Below are 16138 nucleotides of genomic sequence, written 5' to 3'. Positions count from 1 at the left end.
CAGATGGATTATGGTAGCTTGGGATTCCTTGGTTTGGGCTAGGGAGGAGTGGCGGAATAGGGCATTCTCGGAAATGATGTTGTTAAAGGATCTGTCATCAGGCTTCAGATGGATGTTTACCACATTGTACGGGCCAAACTAGGTACTTTGGTGGCAGGACTTTTGGTTTAAGCTAAACCGTGTGGTAGACCAGATCTCTCTTGGTGCCTAGGGCACTTTTTTTTTTTTTTTTTTGACTAGGGCACAATTTAATATTATAAGAATTCCCTATTAGAGGTCTAGCATTGGGAACATTACCTACAGTATGAACGACCTCTTGAGCAAGGTAGAAAGACACAAGCTAGTGGACCTTCCCTTGGGCAGAGTCAAGTTTACTTAGACCAACGGGCAAGAAAGTGCCATTATGTCCAAGTTAGATTTCTGGTGTCTCCTAGGTGTGTGGAAAATTTTCCATTGGTGACATAGGAAGGCGTTATGCAAGCCGGTTCCAAGCACCACCCAATTTTTCTCATGCAGTGTGAAGAGAAGAGCTAACTGAAGTTGGTGAGAGGCTAGTAAGAGTCTTTTGAAGTTAAAGGCTTCATTGGCTTAGCTTTTAAAGGACAAGATCAAGTTGTGGAAGAGGGAACTCTTGGGAGAAAGGGAGGTTGGAATGAAAAATATTTTTTAAGCTATTAATGTAAAGGGAGAAGGGACAATGCTGACAACCCTAAGGATGAAGTTGGCCCATTACTATTCAAACTATGTAAAATAGGAAGAAATTAAATGGCAACTGAGGTAGATAGCTACATGGTTTAAGAGGGGTGAGAGAAATAAGTTCTTTCATAGCATTGCTATCGTTTAAGTTAGAAATAACAAGATTAGAAGCTTTGTTGTGGATGGTATAAGAGTGGAGGAGAAAAATCAAGTGTGCACCTCAGTGGTACAATATAATCAGAACTTATTGCTGTGGGAAGATTGGGACAGACCAAAGCTAGATTACTTGAGTTTCAGTCACTTGTCTAGTGATGAAGCTAACTTTTTTCTTTTGTCTAGTGATGAAGCTGACTTACTATAGAGGATAATACATCATGCCTTTTTTCGACGTCTGCTGGAAAGTGGTGAGGGATGACAATACGAGATTTTTTTTCTAGAATTCTATGATAGGGGGCAGTTAGTGTTAGAGTTATGAGTTTCTTTCATTGCTAACATCCCAAAGGTGTTGGGTGCGAAGTGGTTGGACTTTGGAGTGATAAGTTAAAATTTGAGAGGGGAGGGGGGTTATCCAAAATCGTAGGGACCAGATTGTGGGCAATCTTGCCTAGCGTTATCTGAAAGTGCCAAAGGTACATTTGTAGTAGGAGGACATCATAGACAATGCATTTTTAACTCATGAGTGCTTCAACTCTTAGTTCAAGGAAGGTATAATAGGAATAGTATGTAAGCTGGATTTCAAAATGGCTTATGACTATGTTGACTAGGACTTTTTGGATTATATGCTATGAAGGATGGGGTGTGGCTCAAAGTGGAGAGGATGGATGAGAGAATACATTCAGTTTATAAAGTTTTTGTGCTAGTTAATGGTCCTCCCAAAGGTTTTATATATATATATATATAAGTTTGACAGGCATTCAGAAAGGTGATCATCTCACGTCCTTCCTATTTCTTATGGTGGCGAAAGTGCTTCGCAGAATGATGGAAAAAGGTCAAGAAATTGGCCTCATCCAAGGGTTTAGTGTGAAGAAAGATACTCCGATTTCCCATTTGCAGTTGCTAATGACACTATTATATTTTCAAAGTTAGTGATGTTATGGTGGATAATTTATAAAAGCTTGTGCGATACTTTGAAGTGAAGTCAGGGTTCAAAGTAAATATCTCTATAAGTGAGATGTTAGGTGTTCATTAGGACAGGGTGGAGGTGCAGCAGATGGTGGCAATTTTTGGGTGTAGGGCGGGCACCTTCCTATCAAACCTATATTGGCCTTCTTCTTTGTGTTGAAAACGTGGCTAAGCAATTATGGGATAAGGTTGTGAAAGGTTCAAAAGAAAGCTAGCAAAGTGGAAGGGTTGATACCTATCCTGATGGGTCAAATAACTCTAAATAAAGCAGCCTTATCTAATTTGTCATTCTACTACATGTCTCTCTACAAATGCTCAAACTCTATACCTGTTTTTCAGCTGGCAATGGAGGCTATTGTAGTTGTAATGCTTGGTGTGCTGTCTAGATGGCTAAATGGCTAGGTTGGCTCGGTATCATGTTCTGATTGGCTTGGCAATGATGCAACGTTAATGCTTACTTCCTGGTTGGCTTGATGGTTGGGCTACTTTTGTAGCATGCTGTGTTTCCTTGGATTTTTTTTTTTTGATAGTAGGAATTGTTGGAGCAGAGATTGTACGAATCGGGTTTGGCTCTTTCACTTCAATTCTTTGATAGTAGGTCTATGCTTGGGTCACTAGAGTCTATTTTGCAGCCTTCCAGCAAAAAAGTGGTGCTGCCCATCTTCGGGTTATTCCTCGAGGGATGTTTTTGGTAGTGGAGGTCAATTGTTACTAGGGTCTCTTGTCATTGTGCTGCATCTTCTCATGATGTGGTCATGCTGGTTGAATGTTTTAATTCTTGTCTAGGCTTTGTTTTTTTTTTTTTTTTTTTTTTTTTTTTTGTTTTTTTTTAATTTTTTAGTGTTGTATGGTGGATCTATATGATAGGTGAGGCCCAATTATTTTGTGGCACCCAGCCAAAGTTTTGTACTACATTTTAGCATTTAAACAAAGTCACGTACGGGTGGTGCGCTCGCAACTTTCTCCAAAAAAAAAAAAAAGGCTGCATAGAATAAGACACAATTTCATGTGGCAAGGTAGGCAAGATAAGAAGAAATTCCATATATTAAATTGGGGTGAGGTTTGCAAACTGTATGAGGAAGAGGCGGGAATTAGGGATTTGGAGAAAGAAGAATCTTGCTCTGTTGGATAAATGGCTGTGGAGGTTTGGGGAGGAGAGATCCTTATGGAGAGATCGTAGCTTGCAAATATGGGTGCCAGGAAGGTGGATGGTGGGGGAAGAGTTCTCTCTAAAAGGCATCATGAGTGTGGATGGCGATCTCTACCATAAAGTAAAAAGGGAGATAAGGTTTGTTTTTGAGAAGATATCTAGGTTGGCAAGTCTCCCCAATAGGTGGATTTTCCAAGCCTAGCAAGCTCACCTTTGGAGAAAAATATTTTATTCTCCTGTTGCTATTCTTTTTGCGGTGACGGAGTCATGTGGTTCCCTCCTTGAGGAAGAAACCTTTGGGATGAATACGTAGAGAAATTCGTGTGGTTCTTGGATCGTGCTCAAAGCTCTCTTTTTTCTTTTCTATTTTAAAGAAAATATTACTGAAAAACTAAAGAGGTTGTACAGAGAACTCAAATTTGGGAGGACCCCCACACCAAAAATACCCGAAGGACCTCCTATCCTATACCCAAGCCAACACAAACCTCCAAAAACGACAAGCCCCTATTTCTCTAGGATATTACCTAGCCCCACCCAATCAAGGAACAACATGCCCTGATGGATTGCGGAAGGTCCGAAACCCGATGGAAGAGACAGTACCCCTGGGCATTGCTGCCCAATCTGGCCAAGCCATCAGCCACACCATCGACTTCCCTCAGAATATGACAGATACGAACCTGAGTATCCCTTTTGAGGGATTGCAATTTGGATCGCCAATGCCAGAATTTCCATTTCGATGGGGGGCTGCTGATGAGCAATTGAACAACAATTTTGGAATCACTCTCCACCTCAATGTTAGAAAACCCACAGCTTCAGCAACAGGAGATCCCTTCCAAGAGTGCTCGAATATCCGCTCTATTGTTGGACCCAATCCCTTAGCCACTTGGAAAAGCGAATAGGAACTGGCCCTCTACTCCCTCTATGGATCTGGCCTCCTCCTGAAGAACCCGGATTTCCTTTGACCAATCCATCAACATTCAGCTTCACCCAACCCTCTTCCAGTTTCAACCAGGAGTCTATGGACATGGTTTTCATTTGGAGGGAGCCCAAGGTGATTCCTAGGGATCGAAGAGCCAATTGGGCTTACAAAGGAGGGCCCCTAGGATGAGGAAGATATGGGAAAGGCCACACCAACCATCTCTTAACCCGGTAGATGGTTTTGAAAACATTTACCTCAATCCCTTCAAATCTGTAACCATTACACTCTATCCAGATCTCCCACATGATAAAGCAAGGAACTAACCCCTTTAACGAGGTGAAACTGTCCCCTAGGGAAGCGTCCCTCCACCTTTGGAAATATCGGCCTCTTACAGAAAGTTCAGCCTTGTGAGAAATGCCAAAAATGGGCTGAAGTGAGCCCATACCTTTTTGGCTAGCACGCCCACTGAAAGCAGATGGTCCAACGTCTCAATGGCTGAAGTAGCCCCATCTCTATCACTGCAGCAATTGCATTTAGATACTAAATGGATACCCTTTGTCTGGATTCTCCCATCAACTGGGACCCCACCATTCAGCAGCAAAGCTTAAAGCTCTCTTCCAGTACCATGGGACAAGGACAGATTGGTGTGGCTCAAGGACAAATCAGTGCCCCTCATGGTCCTCTACTTCTATGACCTACTTCGTTCTTCTTCGTAGGGCCCCCAATATGCCCAAATGTCTTTCATCTGTTCCTATAGGGCTCCTTCAAAAGTTGCAGTTTTTGTTTGGCTGGCGAGGATAGAGAATTGTTTTGCCATAGATAACCTCTAGAAAAGGTCTATGGTGATACCTAACGCTTGTTCGATGTGCTTGGCAATTGCAAAATCAGTTGATTACCTCCTTATCCAATGCCCCTTTTCTTTTGAGGTGTGGTCGTGCTTCCTTGCTATGTTCAACATGTTGTGGGTGATGTTAGCTTCGTTTGACTATCTTCTTTTGGCTTGACACAGTATGGGGCTCACGGAAGGAAAGAAAGCTATCCGGAAGTTGGTCATAATGGCAATCTTATGGGCGTTGTTGGGGGTTGGGGGGATGAAATGAAAAATGCTTTTGGGATGTATGCCTCCCAGTCAAGGAGGTTGTCTATATGGCAAGGGTCTTTATAAGGGAGTAGGCATCTTGTTTAAAAGTTGTTGGGAGTTGTAATTGTTTTGGCTAGTTCAGTTTGTAGTTTTTTTGTCATACGCTTCTTGCTGGAGAAGGTTGGTGAAGTGCAGGAATGCAGGATGACCGAACTTGCGGCAGTTCGATCATGAATATACGACAATTGTCTTTTCAGGTGCGCTAACATACGTCATGGTTTGGCGGTTTTCCGCAGCCGAGTTGTCAGCTCAACCGGGGCCAGCATAGTGGCATGATTAGTCTAATTAAGGAGTGGTTCATGCTTCAGAATTTAATGTTTTTGTGGATACTGTAGGTCCTCAAATAGTTTCTTTCTTACCTTATTTTCACTCCTGCAGCCACTCCTACTTCTCACAGTATCATAGTTCCAAAACCTGAAAACTTGGCTTGGCCCGATATCCAGTTGGGTTAACTCGGAGGCTTTAACTTGACCTGGCTTGGTATCTAATAATTAAATGACAAATATATATATATACATATATATATACATATATATATATATATACATATATACATATATATATATATGTGTGTGTGTGTGTGTGTGTGTGTGTGTGTGTGTGTGCATACTTAACATGCTAGGTGAAGCAAAGAAGCTGCCAATGACTGGGTGCATGAGATGTTCGGTTTCACAGTGAAAATCTCACCAGCTTGGACTCCTTTCATTATAAAAAATCGCCAACCAGCTTACTTGGTTTTCATTAAACCAAGTGATTTCTCTCAAGTTTCCAGGAGTCATGTTGTTTCATCTAAATCCATGAGATGATGTATACTCAAGTCATGTTGTTCTTTTGTGTAGCTTATGATAGGTGGTCCCAGTCTTTTGTATGGGCCCACCCGAATGGATGTACATGCTCTTCTTGAATGAATTTCGAAGGCCAGAGCCCTCGTTTTGAAAAAAAAAAAAAAAAAACTTCTTTATTAAAAAAAAAAAAAGTGTGAGAATTTTAGGTGGGAGGTTTTCCTGTTAAGTTGAAATTGTTTCTCATTCAGCTTTTAAAAAATAAAAAATAAAATAAAAAAAAAAAAAAAAGAAAAAAAAAAGAAGTCTTGCCGAATCAGACCTATGAGCAAGTTTTCCAGTGACTTGAAATGTTATCGACCCAGTTGGCTTGGCGGAGATTGGGTTGAGCCACTGGGTTTTAGAACTATGATTGGTCTACCAGCTAACTATTTTTCATGCAGTGATTTGAATTATACTAGAGATTCTCCAATTCATTTAGGTATTCACTCACAAAATCTTCAATTTAATCATGAATACTTGGACCACCCTCAATAGACCTTGGACTGCATTTTTTTTTTTTTTTTCCTGTTTACATTCATAATCATCATCCTACCTTTGTCTATATCAATTCAACCCATAGTAGTTTTCTTCATCACAAGTATCCAAATAGCTCTCTTAATGGAGGTTTACGAGCAATGTATCCTCTCCAAGTCTAGAGACCAGAAAATGTTATATTCACATTCGTATTCTTAAAATCCAATCTCTGTTCGAATACTAAGGTCCATATGGCAATACTTGTTTCTTTCATTCTTCTAAGCTGCGTTTCTTTTTTGACCTAATACAAACAAGAGAATGAGAAATTTTCTCTCTACTAGGTCCCTTGGCCAATACACGTGATGAATTCTCTAGGATAGCTCTAATAATCTAAAATTCATACTGACTTTTCCATATCCTCTGTGGTGTTGGAGAATATATTCTTTCACTTTACACCTCTTCTTTTACCACTTTTCTGCTGCTGCTCCTGCTCCTGCTCCTCCTCCTCCTCCTCCTCCTAAGTCTTATCCCAACTAATTGTGGTGGTATAAGAAGTGCCTAATAGTCAAATACGAGGTCTACTGAGATATTAGAAATGCTTAGTAATTTAGCTTAGCTGGATGTGGACAACCATTTCGCGTTCCAGTGATCTAAAGAAATTTATGCTTCTAGCCAAATCTTACCATCTAAAAACGAATGCTGTTATACAGCTTCATAATGGAAGGTCGAGTATCTGTCCTATGTGGATGGTCTATAGGCCAAAGTTCAGGAAGATTAAACTATGGCACCTTTTTTTTTCTAAGAGAGAGGTGGAAGGACACCACTTGTAACTTTGATATGAAGGATGTACAAACATTCAGGTGGACTCCACACAACTATCATATAAATCCATGAATCAACATGAACAAACAAGAAGAGAGAAAAACCAGCCAGAAACACAACGAAACTATAAACTGTGGTACCCATCTGATCGGTGGCCTGAGTTATTGGAGTAATCATCCATATTCAACCAGAAAAACAAACCACAGTTGGATTGTGAAGATTTGTTCAGTTGCTACGATTTTTGCACTATAGACTATCCATGCACTGGCCCACTAGATCGACTTTCCCAATCACCACATGCATTTCATGCATTTGCTGGGAAGGGAGCTGCAGAGATTCTATGATTGAAATCACATTAGTAGCATTCCTTATGTAATACTAATGCCATCTTGATCTTGATCTACTGACATGTCATCACGGGATCTCCCTGGAAGTTAGTGGGTGGGTTCATCTCGATTGTTGAAATGAACGTCCCACAAGTAGATTGAAATGTGAACAGTCCACTTGTGTCCAACTTGAACACAAAGAAATTGGAATTTGGAGTTCCAGCCCATTTTAAAATGAATGTTGAGGAAAGGACATTTCAAATGAATTTGACAGTGCATCCAAACACAATCTTCATTTCTTAGATAGTAATCAACCTAGCTACCATTAACCTATATTTTGATGTATACTGCCTGTGTTGAAAACTGGCCACTTTAGTTTCTTCAAGATAAATGCTAAGGTGATGCATGTGGGGAGCATGTGGGGAGGAGGGTGAAGATTTTATTCATGGCATGTGCCTAATGGCACACGTGCGCAAGGTCATGACCATTGATTGTGCGAACCACAGAGTGAAAATGCCTGGCCGAAAACTAGGTTGGTTCGCTTATCAGGTTGCTTTCTTATGTACATCTTTAAATATCGACGGTGGGAGATGTTCTCCCTAGCCATTTATCTCTGTCAGCCTGTTGGGTAGATCTCGCAGTGGAACTCATTCAATGAAAATTCGTAAAGGCAGATTGTCAGACCATGGGCCTTGGGCTATTTTCCTGCTGGATACCATTTGCATGCTGCACCTCATCGACAGTGCATATGGTATACATGGATACCAACCCAGAAATTCTAAGCAATCATCGTCCGGGTAAATCCCATTAGATGATATTAATCATCTCATAAGATCACCTAATCTAGTGAGATCTCATCCACTGCGCTTGGATCAGGTGGGACCATTATGGTTTTTTTTTTTTTTGGAAGAATCCATGTATTCCATTAATCAACAAAATTTACAGCCATTTGGGTGGGCCCCTACAAAAAGAGAGAGGACCACACCTATCCTGTATGCACAGGAAAAAAAAAAAAACAACTGAACTCTAAGACAGAATAATGTGTGTATATATATATATTTACATTATGTATATTTACATTATGGTTAAGATCAAGAACAATGTACTGGATCAAGTGATCCTCTCATCTTTACCCATGAGGGGCCATGACAGAGTGAGGATTTTCTGGGTTGGTATTCATGTATACCATGTGCACAGTGGATGAAATGCAGCCTAAATATGATTAGTTGAGATGGACCACAACTTGCTACAAGAGTAATTCCACCATCATCAACCTTGTTGCTATTGGCTAGTTCTACATTCATATGGAGCTCAGTTCACCACAGGTAGTCACACATGTACCAGTATATATGGAACATGTCTACTAGATGTGTGCTTTCCATCTGGATGGAAACAATGCTTAGATATTTTGCCTAAACCGAGATGGGCCTCAAATGGCCTCAACGTAAAAGTAAACTGATGGCTTATATATATATATATATATATACTGTCTGAAGTGTGAAATGGCCTGATGTTTAGCTCGGAATCTAAACAGTCTAGTCCACCTGATAGAAAGCTCAAAATTACATTTGCCTGCTTGTTGATGGGAACGTTTCTGTGCATTTGGGAGTTGGCAGGGAGTGGATTTGGTGAGACCCGGGCCTCACCCGACACGGTAAGGTCCTGATGTCGTGACTTTTGATTGGGCCATGTGCTGCTATTAGAGGTAAGAGATGGGCCTGCAAAGCATATTTGAAAGTGGTTCGATTTGGTACCTGCTCGATCATGCCACATGGGGCTGGCCCAATCAAACATCACCACGTCACGGCCTTACTAGGTGCCCTATCCAAGTTGCAAACTATAGATTATTAATGAGGTCTCAAGTCGAAGTCTAAGTCCACCCAAATAATTCCCAAACTTTCATGTGTGCAAGCCATTCAACCAGTCTGGTAAGTTGACCTTATGATGAGGACCACCATGTGCAAAAATCAGATATATCCACTCACTGAGTGGACCACAACTATATTTAGCTATTTAAGAATGATAGAATTGTTGTTAATGGTGCGGCCCACCTTTTTCTTTTCTTTTTTCTGAGGGGGGTAAAGGTGGGTGCACCCCCACCTCTAATCTTCTTGATGAAGACTCAAATTTACGTCTAGCAGGAGAGGGCAGCAGCGACCTAACCCCAAGTAAATACGCTATACAAATTACGGGCAGATTCTTCAAATTAGCAAAGAAACAAACACGACTTTGAACACAAGCATCTACTAGCAAATTAACAAAAGAAGGGAAAGAGAACTCATCTGAAGGCCAGAAAAGAAGCCGAGGAATCGAAGCACATGAAACTCGTAGAGGAATTGTTTGGCGACGCCATCTGATACCACCCCTTGACTGAAGGAGACGATGACCATCCCAGCATCTGCAGCCTCACCACAGCGAGCATGAAAGTTCCGTAAATGACCTTGGAGCTCCCCAGTCCGTACGCCCTGGCAAGCCATTCCAACGGCACATTCCAACCACACGCGGACACAGATTACGGAGCACCGCCATAGAATCTCTAGTTGGCGTAGAAGATTATACAACTACCATCTTATCCTTTCAATTAATAACCTGACCGTACACAGCCGAGTTTTCAACCCTTACTCTGAGGGAAACGAAACTGGGTTAAGTACTGCTGTTGTCAATTGTCTGGCCCTACTGATGAGTTGATGGGTCTGTTTTTTTTCGTTAGGTTGTCCTTAGGTTGTCCTCGAGGTGGGGCCTAGCTATTGAAATGATTGGATCTCGTATAGGTTTGATAGGATGGAAGTAATCCGATGGGTGGACCGTATCTTGGGGTCCAACCGGTTGGACTTGGATCTTACCGTTATTTAATAGAAATCGGATTTGGTACTGTGATTCCAGTAGGCTTTACCGTACCGAGTAAACTCTGTTGGGCCCACCATGAATGTATGTGGCTTATCCACGCCGTCCATTCGTTTTCTCAGCTCATTTCGGGGTTGTGCCTAAAATCGTAACATACACAAAGCTCAAGTGGACCCCACCAAAGGAGAGTGGAGATAATGATGCCCACGGAAAACTTCCTAGCGCCCACAGTTTTCTTTATTTGTCTTAACCTGTGTTTAATTCACGCAAGAGACGGTGTGGTCCACTTGAGCTTTTGAGCTGCTTTGATTTTGGGCTCATATACTAAAATAAGTAGGTAAAACCGATGGACGGGTGGATAAGACAACTCATGGTGGGGCCCATGGAGTTTGTCCAGCGTACTGAGATGCCCAGTACGCAATCCGATTTCTATTTAACAGGCATTAGCTGCGAATACCGTGCTTGCTGGGGAGAGTGTGCACTTGCGAGTCGAGCAAACGTTCAGCGCAATGCATGAGAGCGTAGCATGCGTATGTAAACGCTGCTCCCTATGCGAGCAGATGAACAGATCCAGACTGTCAAATCGACTCAGGAGATGGTTTATTGTTTACCTGCGCAGGTACTGGTGCTTGTTGAAAGTAGATTCACACTTTCCGTGACGTGGAGTGGGCCGACGCAATGGGTGGTTCAGATCACACCTACACATTCCCTCCTGCCACGGGCATTGAACACTCGGGCATATTCTTACGGACACGGATGGACTGGAGAACCGGTCACCAGGGGTCACCGTGATGTGACCTGACTATGTGGGATCACCATGGGTTTTATCAGCCCGATCATTTGTTTTGCCGGATCAGTTTAGGGCAAAAGCTAAAAAATAAGGTAGATCCAAGGCTCAAGTGGACTACAAACACAAGAAGGCTTGGATACCCACCATCCATAACTTCTTGGGGCAACAGAAAATTCAGTTCAAATTTCACAGAGCGATGACTAACTTTGGGGGATTCATTCAGTAGTCTTCCATGGTAGCGCTTGGCTCAATTCCTACCATGGATTGGGATACATTTCATCCATATCATTGGGCTCCCGTGAGTAGAGATGCTTATGCTTTATCATATCACAGCCTTCATTTATTGTGCTGGTGACTGGGTCTCGACAATGACATCGAGAGTGCTTCTAACCACGAAAAATGGTTTGCCTAATACACAGCTTACTAACTCTTGACTGGGTCACTTTCATTTGGGTACATATATTCCACATGAGATCAGCTAGTAGTGAGGAAGGAATGGATAAGAACAAACATAAATTGAAGATAGGGTCCGTTGGATAAAACAACCCGCTGCCCGGCTTGGCAGTGATTCTCAGAACAGTAGAATTTTTTCGTCGTTTGGTGAGCTCCCACCCCTTGTGAAAGGGCTGATTTTTCTTGATAAAACTGGGTTCGTAGCTATTAGAGGCAGGCTTTGACGCCTCTTTTCCTTTTGTATGTATTTCTTGCTTTCGGCTTTTCAGTTTCACGATAGGTGTGCCCGGCCATTTTTCCTGTGCCTGCTTGAATGTAAGAAGGTTCCTAATATATGAATGAATTCTAGGCCCAGTGCCTTTTACCAAAAAAAAAAAAAACTGATATTAGTGTTTTTGCTAGGTCTATGTGACCTTGTCAACATGATGGATGGAAAATAAACATCATCGCAAGGTTCCGACTGTGGGTGTCATTATCCCCATTTTCCTGTGGTGTGGTCTACTTGATTTCAAGCATTGAATTTGCCTCATTTTTTGGCTTATGTCTTAAAACGATGTGGAAAAATGGATGGATGGCATGGATAATTGACACATCATGTTGGGCCCACAGATCTCGAGAGACCCCTGATGACCTGGCCTCCAGGCAATCCGCACCCTAATCTTACAAGAGTATACAACAGTTTGCAAGGCCACACGGTGATGGAACGTGCACAGGTTCCACTGTACAAGTCTCTCCAGGTGAGTCAACCCGGTTGATTCTCCAGATGACGAGGACTTTGTGTAATCAATACATGGATATGTACTATCTGCTCAAGTTCCGTCTCTCATTACATGTCGGATCCACAATTTCTTTGGCAAGGCATCCTTAGTGTAGAAAATGTTATGATGGCTCGCACACGTAGTCTCCCATAATGGCCCAGGTGAAATTATACTCATGGAGCAGAAAACCATTATGGTTGTTCATCAATCAGGCGGGCTATACCCAATGAGTAGATTTATTCCAAGATTCTGCCCTAGGTCATCTCAGCTGCTGCAAGTTTCTGTTTTATTTGAATTGCCTGTACCTGGGCTAGGTAAAAGTTGAACGTGAATGGATCCTTAATCTAGGTAAAAGTGGATTTATTTTTATTTTTATTTTTATTTTTCTAGGGACAGCTCGTAGCCTTCCATCACACATATGGCCAGTTTCCAACATAGCAGCGGAGGCCCAGGTGTTTCTTGATGGGGTGAGGTTGTGTATTTTCTTGGGTCTTAACAATGTCATAGCGGAATCAAATTTCAAAATCATTTTGGACGCTATCTCCAGTCCCCTCTCCCCATTTGGCCAGTTTCCGACCTAGCGCATAGGGGAGGTGATGGCCAAGCCCATTTGCTTATTCATTCCTCGACGTACCTCCCTTGCGTAACAAGAGGCCTTTATTTCTTGATTGTGTGGAACTGGGTAATTTGTGGGAAGTTGGTTGATTGTTTAGGGAGCTGTGCTTCTCTTTCTTATTTATCTCTCATGATAGGCGGGCGCTTCCCCTTTTTGTTGTAGGGCCCGCCCAAAGTACCTTTTGTATAGCTCTCTTCTTGAATGGAAAGCTTCTTTAATTTTTTTTAATTATTATTTATTAATTTTTTATTTTTTAATTTTAAAAAAGAAGGTTGCCTGGAGCAAAAGGAAGCTTATTCGTTTTTTTTTTTTTTTTTTTGAAGTCCCCTCTCCCTCTTTCCTTGGAAATTTTGGTATCGGGGGAAACTCTTCCGAATGTGCTCCTCTCTCAATCTACGAATTTTCCATACACTTAGAGAAGGTAATGTGGTGGCGGATAACCCAGGTAGGCTAGGAAGTAGTGGGATTTATGACATTGTTTAGAGGATGAGAGGAGCTTCTAAAATAAGTATAGGGTATGGTTGTTTTGGGCAATGTAGGGCTATGGATGATGAGGAAGTGGGGCTTCTCTAGTCCAAGGCCAGTGGGTATTGGTTAAGGGTGTTTGGGCGCTTGGTTTCCCTGCACCCTTTGCAGTTGGGTCTGATTATTTTAGGCCATTGTGTGTTTATTTTTTTTTGAAAAACCAGGGGGAAATCTCCACCTGGAAGTATATTGCCAAAGAAAACTTACACTCCTAATTTGGGTAGGCTCCAAAACATACATGAATAATAATAATAATAATAATAATAATAATAATCAGGTTGCCACTCGTGTGTTTGTTGCCATGTATTTATCTTTTACCGTGTACGTTGGGTTTTGGAGCCAGGACCGTCTCTTTTTGTGGGTTGCCGCTCTTTTAATTTGTATGGCCTTTTTTTCCAATAAAGACAGTTACAATAGGTGTGATCCCACCTTTCTTTCTTTTTTTCCTTAAAAAAAAAAAAGAAAAAGAAAAAAAAACTCAGTATCCTAGTTGGAAAAGTGTTTCTTTAAATGTGACCATTGAAATTTTCAATTTTAACCATCCAATAGATATCCAGCAATCCAATAGTCTGTTGATCAAATGAACCCAATTCCAGTTTAAATAAATATCTATCAATCTGATAGTCTGTTGATCAAGTGAACTTTTCCAGTTTCATGATGCATGTAAACTGTATTCAAGATGTTGCAGATCTAATGCCAAGGGATCTTAGTTTCCTTGGAGGATGTAGGTTTACATTCAGTGGGTGTCAAGAAAGTCGTGGAGAGAAGCAGGCTACTAACTACTAATTTGTTTGCTTTGATTGGTGCAGGGAATATCCAGCTCTGGCTTCACAACTGGACAGGCCAGGGCCTTCTCATTAGCACAGCATCTCCATTACCGCAGCCTCATGATAGAACAGCCCCTCTCTCAGATTTCTGGGACTCATCAGGCACCTAGAATCTGGTCCATGCAGAAAATTTTCTACCCCAACAGACCATCTGATCTATCAATGACAGCGGCATCTTTATTTCCACATCTTTATTTCCAATAGAAGGGAAAAGCTCTCCTAGAATCTCCCCCCCAATGGAAACTTCTCTACGAAATCTGCCTGGAACTCACTGAGGGTAGCCAAGCCCAAGAAGCGTTGGTCCATTTGGGCTTGGAACAAATGCATCCCTCCTAAGATATCTGTTTTTCTATGTAAAGTGATGCACAAAGCAATCCCTGTGGATGTCGCCATCCAACACACAGTGATCAGTTTGGCTTCCTGCTGCGTCTGCTGCTGACCATCTTGCGGCCACGCCCCTGCCACATCCTCTGCTTCTACCCACAATCCATCTCCACCAGATTTCCCTACGCTGGTAAACTCCCTATCTCAGCCAATTTCTATTGTCCATCAACCTCCCCAACCTGTCCAATCCAATTCCCCTTTGCACCAGGTCCTCCCCTCGGTAATCAAAAATCAGTCGTCCCGTCTCTAGCCTTCTCAACCCTCCCATCCATTTATTTCTCCCACCCATCAACCCGTCTCCAGCCTTCTCAACCCTCCCTTCCATTTATTTCTCCCACCCATCAACCCGTCTCCAGCCTTCTCAACCCTCCCTTCCATTTATTTCTCCCACCCATCAACCCTTACCCAGCCACCTACACTACCCCACCCCGCTGCCTCCAAGCCTCTCCTTAAACCACCGATCTCTCCTCACCAACATCAGCAACCCCACTACCCAACCCATTACATCAACGTCGCCCCTCCCCAACCACCATGTTGAAGATCTCAACCACCTGTTCTGTCATAGTAAGGTTGCTACTCTTGTCTGGAGCCATTTCGCCAACTTGTACCTAACTCCCCCTCAGTCATTCTCAAACCATCCAGGACCGCATCCATCAATGGATTTTAGCTGCGTCCTCCTCCTCCCTCCGGCGCTTCATTTGTGGCCTGGCCCCCTCCTTCATCGCCTGGGAAATCTGGCTAGGGAGGAATGGTGCTAAGTTTGAAAACCGTCCATTCACAGCAAGCGGCATTATAAATAGAGTTACTAAATGGCTTCTTGAGACTGGTTTCCAGCTCCTAGACGTTGATAAAGCGGTATGGTCAAAGCTAGTTGTGCAGTGATTCGACATGGTTTCGTCCCCCTCCCACTCAACAGCCAGAAGGTCTTCAGTCATTCGCTAGTTAAAACCAACCATGATTTGGAAGAAATTGACTGTTGATGGCTCAGCGCGTTGAAATCAAGGGGCCGGTGGTGGTGGAGGTGTTTGTCAGGACCACACCGACAACTTTATCTTTGCTTTCCACCATTCATTCGGTCAGATTTCGAACATGCTAGCAAAAGCACGTACGATGATTGATGGCCTTAAAATATGTAGGGACTTGGGGCTCACATCAATTATAGTTGAAACCGACTCCTGTGTCCTCTTTGAAGCGGTCTCTAACCATTCAGCCTCCTGTGGTTGGAAGCTTTGGTATATCCTTGATTCGATCCATCAAATCACTCACCCCCACAACTTCAGATTCGGCCACACCTTTATGGAAGGTAATTCCATGGCGGATGGTCTTACCAAAATCGCTAGCAGTGGTGCCCCTAACAGAGTTTTCCTCAACCCAGCTGACCTCCTAAGGCACATTAAAGGCTCTTTGGTCCTAGATAAAGCAGGTGTGGGGCAAATTCGGCTCAGCAAAAATAAGATAGGGATAGGC

The 16138-nt window shown here is 42.5% G+C and overlaps 1 protein-coding gene across 1 annotated transcript; it reads left to right on the top strand.

Annotated features, from left to right (window-relative positions):
* Window positions 1–12069: 12069 nt before the first annotated feature.
* On the top strand, window positions 12070–14491 carry LOC131217592 (uncharacterized). Its single transcript, XM_058212530.1, has 2 exons — window positions 12070–12298; window positions 14270–14491. The coding sequence occupies exons 1-2, from the start codon at window positions 12188–12190 to the stop codon at window positions 14489–14491; spliced, it is 333 nt and encodes a 110-aa protein (XP_058068513.1). The 5' UTR covers window positions 12070–12187.
* Window positions 14492–16138: the final 1647 nt, after the last annotated feature.

This window comes from Magnolia sinica, chromosome 10 (assembly GCF_029962835.1).
Source record: "Magnolia sinica isolate HGM2019 chromosome 10, MsV1, whole genome shotgun sequence".
Classification (NCBI taxonomy): domain Eukaryota; kingdom Viridiplantae; phylum Streptophyta; class Magnoliopsida; order Magnoliales; family Magnoliaceae; genus Magnolia; species Magnolia sinica.
The sequence above is the reverse complement of the archived record's forward strand: the minus strand, read 5'-3'. Positions and strand labels throughout refer to the sequence as shown.

Bases quoted from the DNA above. Each gene is read 5' to 3' on its own strand.
- LOC131217592 (XM_058212530.1), top strand. From the start codon at position 12,188: ATGACCTGGCCTCCAGGCAATCCGCACCCTAATCTTACAAGAGTATAC. The intron at 12,299-14,269 runs GTGAGTCAACCC...TGATTGGTGCAG, and splicing joins CACTGTACAAGTCTCTCCAG to GGAATATCCAGCTCTGGCTT.